The following is a 16,303-nucleotide window of genomic DNA, read 5'->3' on the forward strand; positions in this document are numbered from 1 at the left end:
AGACTTGAGTCAGGAAATAGAAGGTGTTCAGGGACTGAAAGGCTCCATATGGGCAGCGTTCGAGGGCAGGCACCTCCCTGGAGCAGAGGACCAGGCGGGGAGGGGCGCTGCGGGGGAGGCGGGGCGAGCCGGAGGTCCGCGGGGCTTTTTAATTTGTTCTCTGCTGGGTGCTGCTTGCTGCCACCCAGGCCGTCCCCTTTAGCATAGCGCAGCGCTGGGGCACGCTTTGGTGAATGCACGGTGAGCAGGTAGGATTGAGGGTCCAGCTGAAAGAAGGCCGGCGCTTCCCCAGCCGGAGAGAGAGCCGGGAAGACCAACGGCCCTTAGGAGCGTCCTCACCCAGAAAAGAGACCCCCAAGGGAAAGCAGGGGCCCCACGTTTGCACAGACCCAGGGCGGGCCCTCGGAGGCGGGGCTGGGGGCTGTGATTGGTCACGTCTGGCTTCCTCGGGCTCGTCCTCAGGGACCGGGGGCCGCCCGTCACGGGGGCCGAAGGGTGGCCGCCGCAGACACCGTCCTACTGGCAGCCGGCCTGCGGGACGGCGGGTGGTCACCGCCGCTGAGGGCCGGCCCCTCCCGGCGTCGCGTCTGAGGGGCAGGGGCCACAGGCACCGGCCCGGCTCTACCGGCAGCTTTACGGTCAGCCTGCCGGCCCCTCCCCGGCAACCAAGCCTCAGGCTGCATCGCCGGGCCGAGCCGCCCCGCCAGGCCCGGTCCGCCGCCCGCCTCAGTTTCTAGGCGGCTCCCGCACGTCCCGCGCGTACCTGCCGGACTCCCGCGCCGCGCCCCGATTGCGCACGCGCGGACCCCCCTCCCCCCCGCGCTCCGGCTGCGCACGCGCGGCGCACTCCTCAGGCGCCCCCGCCCCGCCCTGCCCCGCCTCGCGCACGCGCGGTCCGCCCCTCAGGCGTCCCCGCCCCGGCCCACCCCCGCCTCGCGCACGCGTCGCACGCGCCGCACGCGCCCCGCGCCTCGCGCACGCGCAGGCCCCGCCCCGCGGCTAATGGGCGGTGCTGCCGCTTATTTGCTTTGCGTCGGCCACCGCCGTCAGTCAGTCGGGGCAGCGGGCCGACGACGTTTCGTCCGCCGCCCAAGGTGCTCCGGCCCCTGTGCTCCCTTGGCGCGCCCGCAGACCCCGACCCGCCGGCCGCGGCGCCCTAGCCCCGCCATCATGTCGCAGAGCGAGAGCCCCGGGCTGCAGGAGGAGAGCCTGCACGGTGAGCGGGGGCCGGGCCCGGGCTGGGGGCCTGCGGCGAGGGGCCCGCGGCGAGGGGGCGGCCTGCGGAGAGGACCCCCGGGCGCCCGGGCGCGGGTCTCCGCGTCGGGGCGGCCGGACCCGCGGGTGCCCGGTCTTCTGAGGCGCACCTCGGTGCTGGTTTCGGTGCCGGTACCGGCCCGGGGAGACTGGGGAGGACGCGCTCTGGGACTCGGGGCAGGGCGGCCTGAGGGGAAGCGGCGGGGGTCGCGCCGGCCCCGCCGTCCTTCACGATCGCTCGTCCGGGGTCGCGGGCTGGCCTGCCGGGGGACACGGGGCAGCTGACCGCGCTGCAGACTCCGGAGCGGACACCCGCCCCCGGAACCGGACGGGGGGCGGCCTGGACCCCCGCTCCGGCCGCGGCTGGAGGAGGGGCCGAGCGCCGACCTTTATTTTCCTGAGGCAAGAGTTAAGTGGGACGCGGGAGTGCGTAAATAAGGTTCGGAGAGGACCGTGGACCCCGTAGAGAATTTTAAAGGTTCATTAAGATTTAAAAATCATCACACTGCCTGAATTTGAGCCATTACTTTTCTGTATTCGTTAAAACAGTATTTTACTCGCCAAGACTTGGCCAAATTCGTCGTATATTGTGAAACTGCAGTCACAGCCTAGAAATCCTATAATCTTTTCTTAAATTTCGACATGGGCTATTTTCCTTGAGATAGATAAAGGGACTGAATCTGCCTTAAAAAAGATCTAAAGAGTGTTTGATGAACCGCCTTCAGGTCAGTCCTGTTAGCAGACTACTCCGCTCCCACCGTGGTGTGTTCCCTTACTGGCTGCATTGGTCCGAAGAGTCCGCAGTGTCCAGAGCGGCTTCGTCGCCAGTCCTTGGTTGGCAGACCCAACTGCTGAGTCATTGGCAACGCAGAGTGCCAGCTCATGGGTTAAAAGGTTTGCTCCTCGGTTTTGTGTATTCTATAAAAAGACGGTTACACGGTGAGTGGAAACTGTCGAGGAGTCTTTGGGCCGCGGTCAGGGGTACGTGCAGCAGGGCACTCCAGCCTCTGGCCAGTGTGGGAGGGATCACGTGGGCCCCGCCGCCCTGGGAAACCGAATCCGGCCGGGATTGGTGGCTGGGCCGACACTTGCCCTGGGCTCAGTTTTGATTTGATTACCTCTTGTTTACCTCGGAAAGAACTCGGAGCAGTTGGTCGCTGAGGCAAGACAAAGGCCAACGCTCTCCCCTCTGCTTGTCTCTGGCCAGATGCTTTCCCTGAGTCCTGCAGCCTCTGCTCCCTGGTCTGCTCTGGTTAAAGCTGTTGACGGGCAGCCTCTGCTCTCTGGTCCGCTCTGGTTAGAGCTGTTGACGAGCAGCCTCTGCTCCCTGGTCCGTTCTGGTTAAAGCTGTTGACCAGCAGCAGGATGTCCTAGATGCCTTTCCTGTCTCAGATAAACAACCAGGGGGAAGGTGGAGTTTTGTAATATTATCTTGCAGTATCATGCGAGGGGGTGCGAGACTTAACTTCCCAGAGGCGCGCCCCCGACTCCCCCCGCCCAGTGCTGTGCTGAGTGGGGATCAGTGCCATCAGGTGGCACCGGCTTACCCCGAGATGGCCCCCACTTCTTCACCTGCTGGTCTGTCTGCAGCCAGTCAGAGGGTGGTGTTGTCACAGGCCCCCACCGTGGATGAAGGTGCAGTGCATGAATAGGCACAGGACGTGCACGTCTTGTGTCCTGCACTTTGAGAGGGAAGGGGTTTCCGGCAATGAGACCCTGGCCCGCTCTGTGCATTTCAGATGGCCACAGTGAGGCGAGAGGTGAGGCGAAGCCCATGGCAGGCAGGTGACAGCAGTTGGGCTCTTAGGGCGCCAGGCTCCTCGGGCTTCGGTGACAGAGGCCTCAGGCAGGCAGAAGGAAGGGGGGTCCACCGGGTCCTGTTCAGACGTCAAGCCTCTGGTTCCTGTACCGCCTCACTCAAGAAACTCTTAAAAACTGGGATTTCTTAAGTCCCACCTCTCCTAGGGAAGAAGCTTTCCCAAGGGTGATCCTTGCCTCCAGGCGTAGCCCCTGCACCACCCCAGGGCTGTCCTCAGGGTCCCACCTGTCCCAAAGACCCCAGGACATTGACCCCAGCATCGTGTAGGTCATGCCCCTGTAGTTTTCAACCCTGGCTGCCCACCGTCACCATTGTGGTTTTCTCAAAGTAAGGGTACCAGGGTTCTGTTGTAGCATTCCAAATCAGGATTTTCCGGCTGGTGGGTGAGACTGCTGGAGAACAGGGAAAGCACAAGAGGTGGTCCTCCAGAGCCAGGGTTGTGACATGTTGCTCCAGACTGGGTTGTGGGGTGCTCTGCCAGGGGTGCTGGAGAGGGCTGTTGGCCTGGAGCCAGGAGCAGGGAGCCTCACAGTGCAGGCAGGGACTGTGAGAAACTGTGCGAAATACTCAGGATATAAAGCATGGGTGCTGTGTTGAGGTTAGTTGATAGGGTCAGGCTCCACAAGTTAAAGAAAGACAGTTGTCATTATCTGTTTTCAGGCTGGGGTAAACTGAAAGCTTAGTCAACCACCCAGCCTGCCGAGCAGTGGCTCAGGGAACTGTTTTAACACTCTACATGTGATCACAGCTTGTGCCCAGTTACTAGCAGTTGAGGTCAGCTGAATTCATGGCATTTGTGGCCCAGCCAGTAAGTGGTTGTGTCTGGGTCATTCCTGTGGCCTCTCCAGAGCTGGAAGACGGGACAGCATTGTGGTTACAGATCTTTTGGGGGCCCACGAATCGTCTCATTCAAGATGTGGGCTTTCCTTCTTTTGGGATCAAGTATCCTGGGGGTCACAGGAAGTTTTTTTAAACAAAAGGAAGACATGGCATATCGTGTCGGTTTGTAATTCTCTTCTGCAGTGACGGGGCATTGGCCTAGGCTCTCCGCCCATCTCATTTGCCCAGTCCACCTGCCCTGTGTCTTGTTAGTGTGAATTACAGGTCAGTGTGGCAGTGGCCTGAGTCAGGGCGAGACTCGCCTGGGTCAGCAACCACCGCCCCTTTTCCCGCGGCCTGACTACCTCACAGGCTGTTTGGGGTTATGAGGAAGTGATCTGAGGTTGTAAGGCAACTCGAGGGCTTCCCTGGTGGCTTGGCGGTAGAGAACCCGCCTGCAATGCAGGAGACGTGGCAGGTTCTGTCCCTGGGCTGGGAAGATCCTGGGAGAAGGAAACGGCTTCCACTCCAGTCTTCTCACCTGGAGAATCCCATGGACAGAGGAGCCTGGCTATAGTCCATGGGGTCGCAGAGAGAGGAACATGACCTTGTGACGAAATAACAACAAAGCAACCTGAAGCCACTCTTTCTTGCTTAGAAAGGTGAGTGAGCTTAACTGCAGGTGAAAGAAGATTAATGGCCCCTGGTCTTCATTTTCCAGGGAGCTGCTCCCCTGTGCAGTTGCTGCAGGTTAATCATAAACTCTGGTCTGTTAGTGTATCACAGCCTCTGAGCTGTGCTGTAGACAGAGCTCCGCTGTAGACAGCCTGCGTAGAGGTCTTTCTAAAGGATGCCCAACACTTTCAGTGAGATGGTTCCAATCTCCGTGGAGTCTGGAGTGGAATCTAAGCCTGTGCCTGAAACTCATCGTGTTGTTGTTTTTTTTAAAAAACACTCTGTCTTGTGGCTGTGCTGGTTCTTTGCTGCTGCACTTGGGTTTTCTCTAGTTGCAGCGAGCAGGGTTCCTCTTCGTTGCAGTGGGTGGACTCCTTCCTGCGGTGTCTTCTCTTGTGGAGTGCGGACCCCAGGCCTCCAGGGCTTTGGGAGCCGTGGCTCCTGGGCTGTGGCGCATGGGCTTGGTAGTTGAGGCCCGTGGGCTTAGTTGCTTTGGGGGATGTGGGATCTTCCTGGACCAGGGATGGAACCTGTGTCCCTTGAATTGCAGAGTGGTTTCTTAACGACTGGACCACCAGGGAAGCCCTGAAACTACAGTGCTGTATGCCCATTATATTTTAATTTGAAAAATATATTTAATCTTTGTCCCTGGTTCCAGATCCACAGCTCGGCTCTAAGAACCCTTGGACTTTCTTGAGATCTTTGGAAAACAATTGAGTCTGTGCTAGTGATGTGACTGCCGAGGTCCTCGGTAGCCTCAGGGTGGGGTGGGGATGGGCAGAAACTCAGCACTCGCCCTCCCCAAGCCTGCCTGGGGAGGGGCGCTGAGGCTGGGTTACAGGATGTACTGGGCAAGGGCGTAGAACTGCCGTCTCCCACCACTGCCTGCATGCCTGCCCTCTGAGAAGGCACTCGTGCAAGCACGGTGTGGTCCTGACTTCTGTGACTTGTCCCAAGGAATTGCTGACGAGGGAGGGTTGTGGGAACCCCTGAATTCTTGGTCTGTCGGACGTTTGAGGTGTCCCCTGCAGGGACAGTCTTGTGGTACTGAGACCACTACTGCTACTACTACTAAATCACTTCAGTCGTGTCCGACTCTGTGCGACCCCACAGACGGCAGCCCACCAGGCTCCCCCGTCCCTGGGATTCTCCAGGCAAGAACACTGGAGTGGGTTGCCATTTCCTTCTCCAATGCAGGAAAGTGAAAAGTGAAAGTGAAGTCTCTCAGTCATATCTGACTCTTAGCGACCCCATGGACTGCAGCCCACCAGACTCCTCCGTCCCTGGGATTCTCCAGGCAAGAGTACTGGAGTGGGGTGCCATTGCCTTCTCCAAGACCATTACAGGTAGTGTCAAAACCAAACTGCTGGGCCGAGCGCGCTGGAGCCGGGAAACTGGTTATTGATATAAAAGCCCCCTACCTGGGAAGGCTGGACCGTGACCCGCAGTGGACGGTGCTGGGCCGGGAAGAGAGCGGTGTGAGCGACCGGGGCGGGAGAGGCCGGGGCGGGGTGGCAGTGCAGTCAGTGAGCCGGGCAGCAGAGGGCCGCCTGGAATAAGCTGACCGCGTCAGCTCACACGTGCAGCGGGGCGGGGCCCCGGAGCGAGGCGGTGCAGTGGACGTTTGTGGCCTCAGGTTTGACGGAATTAAAAGGAAGAACTTTTCGTCTTCTCACCTGAAGACCTGAGTAGAAGGGCAGTCTCTCCAGTTGCCAGCATCACACGGGGTGGAGAAAGGCGTGTGCCGGCGGGCCCCGGTGGCCAGTGGTCAGGCTGGACTCAGTGCTGCGGGCCTTCCCATGTGGCCAAAGAAAGGAAAGCTGTGTGTCTCAAATATTGAGCTCGATGGAGAAAGAGGGACTGCTCAGCAGAAGAGAGGAGCGGGTTTCAACAGCTGACGCGGAAAAGAGGCTCTCCCCTCAGCCAGGAAGCCTGTGGGAAAATGCCCAACCCGTGAGAAGGCAGCAGCGCTGAATAAGCCGGCCAACCCGGCCCCCCGACCCGCCCCCCGCGGTGACGATCTGTGCCCCTGCGGTAGTTGCGTCTCAGGCCTGGTCCCCAGGCAGAGGCGCGGAGGTCTGCTCTGCTCGGGGCCGCGGTGGTCCCGCACTGGATGCACAGCAGGGCTCCCCACCCCACACCCAGCGCCTCTCGTGGTTCAGACGTGAGAGCCTGTGGCAGCTGGCCAGGCAGCTGAGCGCGGAGAAGCGGGCATCAGCGCCTTGTGGGGCCACCGGGCTGGGCCTCCGGTCCGCAGCGCAGGCGGACCTTCTTACCTCAGGAGCTCTCTAGTGTCCACCCCGTCCTCCTGTGCACTTGCCATGCTGCCCTCCTCCTGAGTTCATCCCCATGTCAGCCCCCATAGCACGCAGCCGGGAGCAGCAGCGCCGCCTCCCCGCCGGGATGCTGGCCCCGCCTGGACTGGGGACCCCTCCCCTCACGGGGCCCGGAGGGGCTCGGCCCGGTGAGCGGAGGGCCCCCCGGCTCAGCTGCCATTTCCCTGGTGAATATATCAAGTGCTAAGCCTTGGTAATCGGTCATCAATCTGTGGGGCCTCAGGGTCAGAACGTGAGGCTGGAATGTGGAAATTTTAAAGCTTTCCTTAATTTCTAAGTCCCCAAGGCACTGGTTGAGCCTTTTTCTTCTGAGAGCTGAGTGTGGGCGAGTCCTGGCTACAGGGCCTCTGCTGACGGAGCAGATGGTCTGGGGTGCAGCTCCCGAGGGTCCCTGCAGAGGCTAACTGCACAGGGCCTGAGCCGGGCCTGGGGGCGCTATGGCCAGATTCCTGGCGGAGGGCCAGTGGGAGTCTCTGGCACATCTTGAAACAGACGGGGTGAGCTTGGTATCTTAGCACCAGACTCCGAGATGGGCGGAAAATTGCAACCCGGTTCTTCTCTCGTCCCCGTCAGGCTCCTGGGTAGAATTACACTTCGGCAGTAACGGAAATGGGAGCAGTGTTCCCGACTCTGTTTCTATTTATAACGGCGACATGGAAAAGATACTGCTGGACGCGCAGCACGAATCCGGACGGAGCAGCTCCAAGAGCTCCCACTGCGACAGGTGGGCGAATGTGTGTGTCCCAGCATGGCTCCGCGGGCCTCCCTGGCCTCAGCCAGCGCCCAGACGGCGGGCCCTTTGCCCTCGGGTGGGGGGACACCGCCCCTGGGGTCCTGTCCCTGCTTCTGCCTGCTGGGCGTCAGAGCTCAGCTGAGAAGGCAGGGGGCCACTGTGACTCCTTGACCCTGGTCCCCCCCCGGGGCTGGCTGCTGCCTGCTGGGCAGAAGTTCAGCTGAGAAGGCAGGGGGCTGCTGTGACTGTTGGGCCCTGGTCCCCGCTGGGGTTGGCGGGAGCGCTTCCTTCTCCAGGGACGCTGTCCCCTGTGTGTGGGGGGGGTCTGTGTGTCCTGATGGAAAGGTGAACGTGTGCTGTTTCCCCCAAGCCCGCCCCGCTCACAGACCCCACAGGACACTAACAGAGCTTCTGAGACAGACACGCACAGCCTCGGAGAGAAGAACAGCTCCCAGGTAAGGTGCACAGGGTCTGCCTTCGTGATCTGTCGGTACAGGGCACTGGGTGACCCGGCCCGAAAGCCGACTTGTGCTTCCTCAGACCTTCCCTCAGCTGTGGGGGGTGGGGCATCTCCAGCACTTCACAGAGTGGACCGGAGACGGTGGGGCCGTTTGGTTCAGGGTGTGTGCCCGGGGCCCCGTCTGCCCCACATGCCCTCCCGGGGGACACGGGCAGGTGGCGGGGAGCCGTGGGGGCCTGTGGGGGTCTGGAGGCCTGCCCAGGGCCCCGTCTGCCCCACACGCCCTCCCAGGGGATGCAGGCGGTGGCGGGGAGCCGTGGGGGCCCGTGGGGGTCTGGAGGCCTGCCCAGGGCCCCGTCTGCCCCACATGCCCTTCTGGGGGATGCGGGGAGAGTGGCGGGAGTGGCAGGGGGCCGTGGGGGCCCGTGGGGGTCTGGAGGCCTGCCCAGGGCCCCGTCTGCCCCACACGCCCTCCCAGGGGATGCAGGCGGGTGGCGGGGAGCCGTGGGGGCCCGTGGGGGTCTGGAGGCCTGCCCAGGGCCCCGTCTGCCCCACATGCCCTTCTGGGGGATGCGGGGAGAGTGGCGGGAGTGGCAGGGGGCCGTGGGGGCCCGTGGGGGTCTGGAGGCCTGCCCGGGGCCTCCCCATTGGGACGGCACTGCTGCTGTCCCTTCCTCGATGGCACTAGTTGCTTCCAGAAACCGTGCCTCGGGCTTCGCTGACTGGCGCTTGTGTGGTTTGGGTTAGGAGCTGACCAGGCTGGTGGAGGCTGAGCTCAGTTTTCTGAGTTTCCTTTAAGAATCTCTGAGTTTGGTGGGGCCGTAGCCCCTGTTGGGGGGAAGTCCATGAGAGCAGGGTGGGCTGTGGCCCTGAGCTGCCTTTCCGCAGACCTGGGTTGGGCCAGTGGCCAGTGCGGCCTCGCCAGGCCGTCTTCCTGCCTGCTGCCTCTTGTGATGCTCAGGGGTGTCGGGATCTAGGAACCTGGGGGGCCCTGCTTTCCTGGGGCCTCAGCTGGTAAAGAATCCGCCTAAAGTGCAGGAGACCCTGGTTGCACTCCTGAGTCAGGAAGATCCCCTGGAGAAGGGAAAGGCTGCCTGCTCCCTTCCTCACTGTGAGAGCTGTGGGGCCCGAGCTTCTATCAGTGCCCCTGGGTCCCCCTGCTGCCTGCCGGACACTCCTCAGGCTGTCCCGCCCCGGGGGCTCAGCAGTCCTTGTGCTCAGGCTTCTCCAGGGTGCTGCCTGCCTGCTCCCGGATTGCGGGGTCCAGCCCAGCTTTGTTGTGTCCAGGTGTTTGGTTGGTTTTGGTACCGTGTTCTAGAGTATTTCCATAATTTCTCCCCCTGAATTTAAAGAGGAATTCTATGATCAGGTACACAGTTTTTAAAATTCTAAGCAATGCACCTTTTTAAAGCTCTTCAATTAACATATTATTAATAACATGTATTTTTAAGGCCACTGAGACCAGGGGTGCACGCGGGTTTCTAGTTTTCTCTTCTCCCGCCAGACGCGGACGCGCATCTGCTCTGCGTGCTGTGTGCCGTCAGCTCAGGCACATCCCTGTTGGGGGCCTTTTCGGGGGTTTCTGTTTTTCCTTTTACCCCCAGAACCACAGCCGGTGTCTCTGTGAACATGTGTCCCCACTGGCCGGTGCCCTCCCTGAGGCAGTGCCTGCAGCTCAGGGCCGCTGGAGTCCGGTGGGCCCTCCACGGGGGTGTGGGGTGGGCGGCGAGCCAGGCAGCGGGTTCACCGACCTCGTCTCCCCACAGTCCGAGGAAGACTACATGGAGAGGAGGAAAGAGGTCGAAAGCATCCTGAAGAAAAACTCAGACTGGATTTGGGATTGGTCCAGTCGGCCAGAGAACGTCCCCCCGGCCAAGTGAGTCTGCGTCCACGGGGGCCTCAGGGGCCGGGTGCCGGCGCCCGCTGACCGCCCTCTCCCCTCAGGGAATTCCTGCTCTTCAAGCACCCAAAGCGCACGCCCACGCTCAGCATGCGCAACACGAGCGTCATGAAGAAGGGCGGCATCTTCTCTGCGGAGTTCCTCAAGGTCTTCCTGCCGTCGCTGCTGCTGTCCCACCTGCTGGCCATCGGGCTGGGGTGAGTGCCGCCCGCACGGGGCCGGTGCTGGCCTTGGGCACAGGTGGGGGAGCGGGGAGCCCCCGAGGCGGCTCGCACGTGGAGGGCTCTGGTCTCCCCGGTCCTGATGCGGGCAGATGGGCTTCTCCTGGGCAGCCTACTGGGCCACTGGATGTCAGGACAGGCTTCTGACGTGGGCTGGAGCCCCGGGCTCTGAGAACGGGGCAGAGGAGACGCCCGGCTTGCTGGCTCGGGGAGGCAGGAGCAGGGCCCCCACCCACCCTCCTGAGCCCTGGCCCACAGCCCTGCCCCTGCTCTGGGCTCTGCCCCGCCTTCCCCTCTGGGGAGCTCCTCTCTGCAGGGAGCTTTGTCCAGAACCAGCATTCGGGTCCTCTGGGGCCTGGCGGGGTTAGGCTTCAGCCTTCACTTCCGGGTGGATTTCTGCAGGTGTGTCTGCCCTCCCAGACTTCACAGGGGTCAGGATCAAGCTCTCCTGTTCCCTTGCTCTGCAGAGACTCCCCGCTGGCCTTCAGGCCCTTGATGTCCTTCCCCCGCCCTCCTCCCGGACAGCCCCCCCGCGCCCCTCCATTCTGGGCTCCCTGGGGCGTCCCATGCAGCAGTGGTTTCTGTGAGATGTGCTGATAAACCTGGGGTTGTCAGCTGTCCCGTGGGTGACTGATTAGGTCAGAAAGTGAGGAGGGAGCTCTCAGCTCAGGAGGGGCTGTCCTTTGTGTGTGCCAAGGGTATGCGTTGCACAGCTGTTAGAGCACAGCTGGATTTTTCTAAATTGGATGCTGAAAGGTGTGCTGATCAGAGTGAGACCCATGTGTCCACTGAGTGTTGGCAGCCAGGCCCCTTCTGGGCTGATCAGCTGCTGTCTCGGCAGTGCGCGCCCCCGGGAGACACGCCGCCCTGTAACGACCGCCTCCTTTCTCTGTCAGGATCTACATCGGAAGGCGCCTGACAACGTCCACCAGCACGTTCTGATGCAGGCTTTAGCCTGGTGTCCCCACGCCGCGGGGGCCCATGCCCCGCACAGCGCACAGAAGCAGCTGTCTCGGTCCTGGGCGGCCGCCCTGCGAGTCGTTTCTTCTGGCAGCGCCGCCTTCCTAACTCAGTGAAACACAGTAAACCACGCTCTCCCGCAGCCACACTTAGGGATCGAGCAACGAGCATGTCGTTGATTAATACCTACTGTAATAATTCGGTAGTAACCTTCTTCAGATATTATAAATATCAAACTATAAATAATTTTAAAATACCTAGTTATGTTGTATGTAGCATTTTAATGAATTACTGATAGCGTTAAACACTATTTGAGGGAAGGAATGCCGACACTAGGAGGACTGCCTGAGGCTTCACCTGAATAAACACGTGGCCTTACTCCCTGCTGCAGACGCTTTGGTGGACGCGTCTGTCTGCTGCAGACAGCCCTCAGCACTGAGTGTCTGCTGGCTTTGGTACGCGGCATGTAGAATCCACCGCGACACGGGCGGCGCCAAGCGGTCCCCACCCCGGGCGGTCGGGCAGCACCAGACGGACCCCCTGGGACTGTCAGCGCCACTCTGGACAGCAGCCCCTGGACAACCACTGTCTCCTCCCGTCTCCAGATTGCGGAATTTAGTCTGGTTCAGTTTTTTGTGCTCTTAGTATCAGCTGCATTCTAAACTATTCTGTCTGCTTTAAAAGGCTGGAGATAGGAAAAAAATAAATCTTTGCCAAATCCTTGGTTATGGTATTAACGTACGGTTTAAAACTAAACGGCATACAAGCTTTTTGGTGAAGCCAGGTGTATCCCCACTGCCTGGGGGTTAAAAGATGCCCTTTCATACACTGTATAAATGCTGTTGTATTTGCTTCACTTTTCCACACTAAATTTCAGTTGTGTTCAATAAACGTAACATTCTAATTTTTAAAAACTTGGTTTATATTTAAACAATGACCTTGGAGGTAGCCCGCAGGCCTTCCATATGGAGGCGAGGCGTCAGCTTCATTACATGCCTGGTCCTGAAGAGGCGAAGGCTGCTTCCCGCTGACCTGCCCTGGCAGGGGCACGTCTCACTGCGATGGGCATGGTTGAGGCTGCGTTCAGGGCCTCCAGCGAGGCCAGGGGTCCCCAGGGCCAGCGCATCTTGGAGAGCATGGGTGAGTTGGGCCATGACCGAGAATGAGGCGGATTTGTGCAGCAAGTTTGCGAGGAGGTGCCCCGGGCTGGGGAGTTGTAAGCCCTTGAGGGTGTCCTGCCTTTCTTTGGAACACCAGCTTTAATTCATGATTGATTCCACTAACTTTCCTTTTGGTTTCATTTTTTAAAACCTTGGTTCTCTCTTGTTTTCTGGCGGGATTATTTTTGTTCCTACCCTCCCAGGTTGCATATCCTTTCTCCCAGCTCTGCCCACTGACTGATGCTGTTGCGGGCACAGCTGAGCTGCCAAACACGATCCCCAGGTTCCTTGAGGCTTCTCTCCCATCACTGTGATGTTCCAGTGAAGGTCTGATCGTTTAAGGTGTGGGACTGTGTGTGTGTGAGTGTTTTCACTTTTTTGGGCACGGTGACAGCTTCCATAACACCCTCCTGTTAAGGCAGATCACACCACCGTCCATTTAACTGACTGAATAGCAAGTTCACAAAGTACTTAACGTCCTCCAGAAGATTTTCAAGCCTGTGCTCGGCTGTTTCCTGAGCAGACTCTTGCCTGCTGCGCCTGCACTGTGGGGTCCCGCTGGGGGTGGAGGCAGGCAGGCCCACCCTGGCGGGAAGTGGGCCACACCTTCAGCGACACGTGTCTGGGCTGCTTGTGGTTTAGCACTTGACAACGCATGTGCACAAAGATGACAACTTGGGAAACGTGACAGGGTCCCCAAGCCGGAACCGTGTGGCTGCCAGCATGAAAAAAACGGTGGGAAAGCATCCCAGCACCCCCAGTTTTATAGCAGCTGCCAGGTTTTCTGATGCCCAGCCTTTAACCCCACTGCCCCGGTGGTGAGCAGGCCCACCTGGAGAGCTCGGGCAGCCACGGGGCTGGTCCATACCCCACTGAGCTGCCCCAGGGGAAGGGCTGAGTCTGCTGAGCCCTAACTGCAGGCTGAAGAACAAAGTGTGTGCAAGTCAAACGGTTTAGTATTGTTCATGCAGAAGAACTGACGTGTTTGGATTGTGCTGGAGAAGACTCATGAAAGCCCCCTGGATGGTGAGGAGATGCAACCAGTCCGTCCCAAAGGAAGTCAACCCTGAGTATTCACTGGAAGGACTGATGCTGAAGCTCCAATACTCTGGCCACCTGATTGGAAGAGTTGACTAGTTGGAAGATACTGATGCTGGGAAATTCTGAAGGCAAAAGAAGAGGGTGGCAGGGGATGAGATGGTTAGATAGCATCACTGATTCCACAGAAATGAGTCTGGACAAACTCTGGGAGACAGTTAAGGACAGTGGGGGCTGGCCTGCTGCAGTTTCATGGGGCCGCAAAGAGTCGGACATGACTGAGCGACTGAACAACATGCAGAGGAGCCAGAGCATGCACATCTGCTCATCTATGCCAAAAACTTGGGATGAATCCTCCAGAAATGGATGAGCCTGGCTGTCCCCACGGGTGGGGTGTAACTGGGAGAGGGGCTGCGAGCACCGTGGGAGGCGGGGTGGGACCCTCTGAATAACCTCCTCTCAGGCCCACAGTGCTGCTTCACTTAGGGCCAAAGTCATGAATTCAAGTTGGTGATAACAAGGGAAGCCGACTATTGAAATGGGGACTTTCGTACTGGTCCAGTGGTTAAGAATCTGCCTGCCAATGCAGGGGCCATGGTTCCATCCCGGGTCTGGGAAGACCCCACGTGCTGTGGAGCGACTAAGCCTGTGGGCCACAACTCCCACAAGTTTGTGCACGGCAAGTAACGCCCAGTGCAGCCACAATGAACACATGAACCTAAGTGTGACGAACCACGGGATTCTTATAGTGCAGCCAAAATGAACACATGAACCTAAGTGTGACGAACCACGGGATTCTTATGTCATTAGGAGGGGAAGAGGCTTATATGGAATCAAAAGTGCCAGCTGGCAAAAAACCCCGGAGAAATTGCTGGACATCTCTTAGATCACATACTTCTCAAGAGCACTTCTGAGGGCCGTCAGCCCAAAACAGGGACCCCTTCCTGGCCATGCACACCCCAGCTCAGGGCCCTCTGAGAGGCAGAAGGCTGGTTGCTTGTTCAGTGGGAAATATGTCTTGAAGGAAATATGGAAAAAACTGTCCAATTACACAGGACAAATCCAGCTAAACATTTGAAATTCATTAAACTTCTGGTGAAAATAGCTAAACAAATATATACGACCCCATCTTTCCAGAAATGCTTAAGGACTTGATACTTAAGACAACAGTTCAATATCTCAGATTTGTGAACTGCATCACAACCAACAGAGTAAGAGAATTACCTTTAAGTGTATTGAAGTGAAGTCGCCCAGTCGTGTCCGACTCTTTGTGACCCAGTGGACTGTAGCCTACCAGGCTCCTCCCTTGTTGGGAGGCATAGTGCAAAATAGCCGTGAAGGAGGAGGTCCGTGAGAAAATGGTGAAGGGCCAGAAGTACCCAGGCATTGTGTACTGATTGCTGAAGAACATTTCCTGCCTTTGGCTATGCTTGGTGCCTAGATTTAACAATTATACATTAAAGACGTTGCTTGAGAAAATGGGTCATGGATAAATACATGGGTCGTTAAGAATGCGCTGTTGCTTGAAGTATCTCTTACTGATTATATCCTAGCCTTGTACGTGTTCTGCTGGCTGTATGCTCTAAGCTCTTGTTCCTTGCTCCTATAAAAAGACTTGACTGCGGAAGTAAACTTGTCAGTCCTGCAGAGACTGTCCAAGTGTTGTTCTTTCAGGTTCGCCGTTTCCAAGTCCCGGAGACATATCTCCAACAAGTGGCGCCCAAACAGGGACTTGAAGGAAGACTGAACAAAGCGGCGAGCGCTGCAGAAAGAGATAAGCAGGATGGGACAACATAACAGTAAGATTCCTTTCATTTCTATAATGCATCACTTTCTGAAACAAAATGGTGTCAATGTTTCAAGAGATCAGTTGAATGACTGCTATCATATTTTACTGGAACATAATCCATGGTTCCCAGAAGAGGGGACGCTCGATCTAGACATATGGAAAAGGATTAAGAATAATGTTTTGCGAGCATATCGGCAAGGAGTCCGTATTCCCCCTCAATGGTGGGTTACATGGTCACTCATACGGGCTGTCATAGAACAAATTGAAGGGCATAATGTTGATTTGGAAGTAGAAACTGTTCGGTCTTTACATGAATATGAGCTTAAGGAACAAGATATGCAAGGTGCTTTGAAATATAAGAATGTTATGCTCAATCAGACACAATCCCTGGAAAAACAGCTTGGAGACATATGTATACAGGATGTGTCGAAGCCGAAACCACTTGGAGTGGAGGTCATTTCATTCAACGGACAGCCCAAACCTGAGGTTTTTCCTTCTGCTTCGTCTGTAACAGCAGTTGCTAACTTTGCTCGTACTAATCATTTCACTCCTCCTCGGGAGATGCCTGCTTGTGCTTTCGCTTTCCCAATACAGTTTGATCAGCCTGCCCAAGGCCAGAATGCTTGGGCTGGTCTAGGTTTTGGTATGTTGTCCAGCTTTAAGAAAGCATGCACTCTGTATGGACCTACTTCTCCTTACTGTGTAGAATTCCTCAGAGGATGGGCTGATCATTGGATGCCATGTGATTTTTTTCAAGTAGCAAAGATGGTTCTAAATCCTCAACAGTTACTTCAGTGGCAAATGTGGGTTGATGATGAGGCCCAACAAATGACGACTGACCAGCAATCTCGTGGTAACCCTGCCAATTTAGCCTATGATATACTCACTGGAACGGGAGCCATGGCCGACATGACTGCGCAATTAGATACTATTACCCCTCAGATGTTACATTTCATTAGAGAAATTTCTTGCCAAGCATGGGCAAAGGTTGATAATGTTAACTCTGATGGTTCATTTGTCAAGATTACCCAGGGACATGAGGAGGAATATGCCCAATTTATAGGAAAATTAAAGGATGCCCTCAAAATCTATCAGAGATTAAACCTTACAAAGTATTATTTTAAAACAACTTGCCTTTG

General features: G+C 57.6%; 1 protein-coding gene across 1 annotated transcript; it reads left to right on the plus strand.

The window, feature by feature from the left end:
* Nucleotides 1-993: 993 nt before the first annotated feature.
* On the plus strand, nt 994-12,091 carry BNIP3 (BCL2 interacting protein 3). Its single transcript, XM_027528566.1, has 6 exons — nt 994-1,216; nt 7,477-7,627; nt 8,007-8,091; nt 9,863-9,972; nt 10,041-10,193; nt 11,114-12,091. The coding sequence occupies exons 1-6, from the start codon at nt 1,003-1,005 to the stop codon at nt 11,157-11,159; spliced, it is 759 nt and encodes a 252-aa protein (XP_027384367.1). The 5' UTR covers nt 994-1,002; the 3' UTR covers nt 11,160-12,091.
* Nucleotides 12,092-16,303: the final 4,212 nt, after the last annotated feature.

The sequence above is a fragment of the Bos indicus x Bos taurus genome, chromosome 26, assembly GCF_003369695.1.
Source record: "Bos indicus x Bos taurus breed Angus x Brahman F1 hybrid chromosome 26, Bos_hybrid_MaternalHap_v2.0, whole genome shotgun sequence".
NCBI lineage: Eukaryota > Metazoa > Chordata > Mammalia > Artiodactyla > Bovidae > Bos > Bos indicus x Bos taurus.

Excerpts from the sequence above, each read along its gene's own strand:
- BNIP3 (XM_027528566.1), top strand. The coding sequence starts at position 1,003 with ATGGGCGGTGCTGCCGCTTATTTGCTTTGCGTCGGCCACCGCCGTCAG. Across the intron at positions 9,973-10,040 it reads GAGAACGTCCCCCCGGCCAA|GGAATTCCTGCTCTTCAAGC; the intron begins GTGAGTCTGCGT and ends CTCTCCCCTCAG. Across the intron at positions 10,194-11,113 it reads CTGCTGGCCATCGGGCTGGG|GATCTACATCGGAAGGCGCC; the intron begins GTGAGTGCCGCC and ends TTTCTCTGTCAG.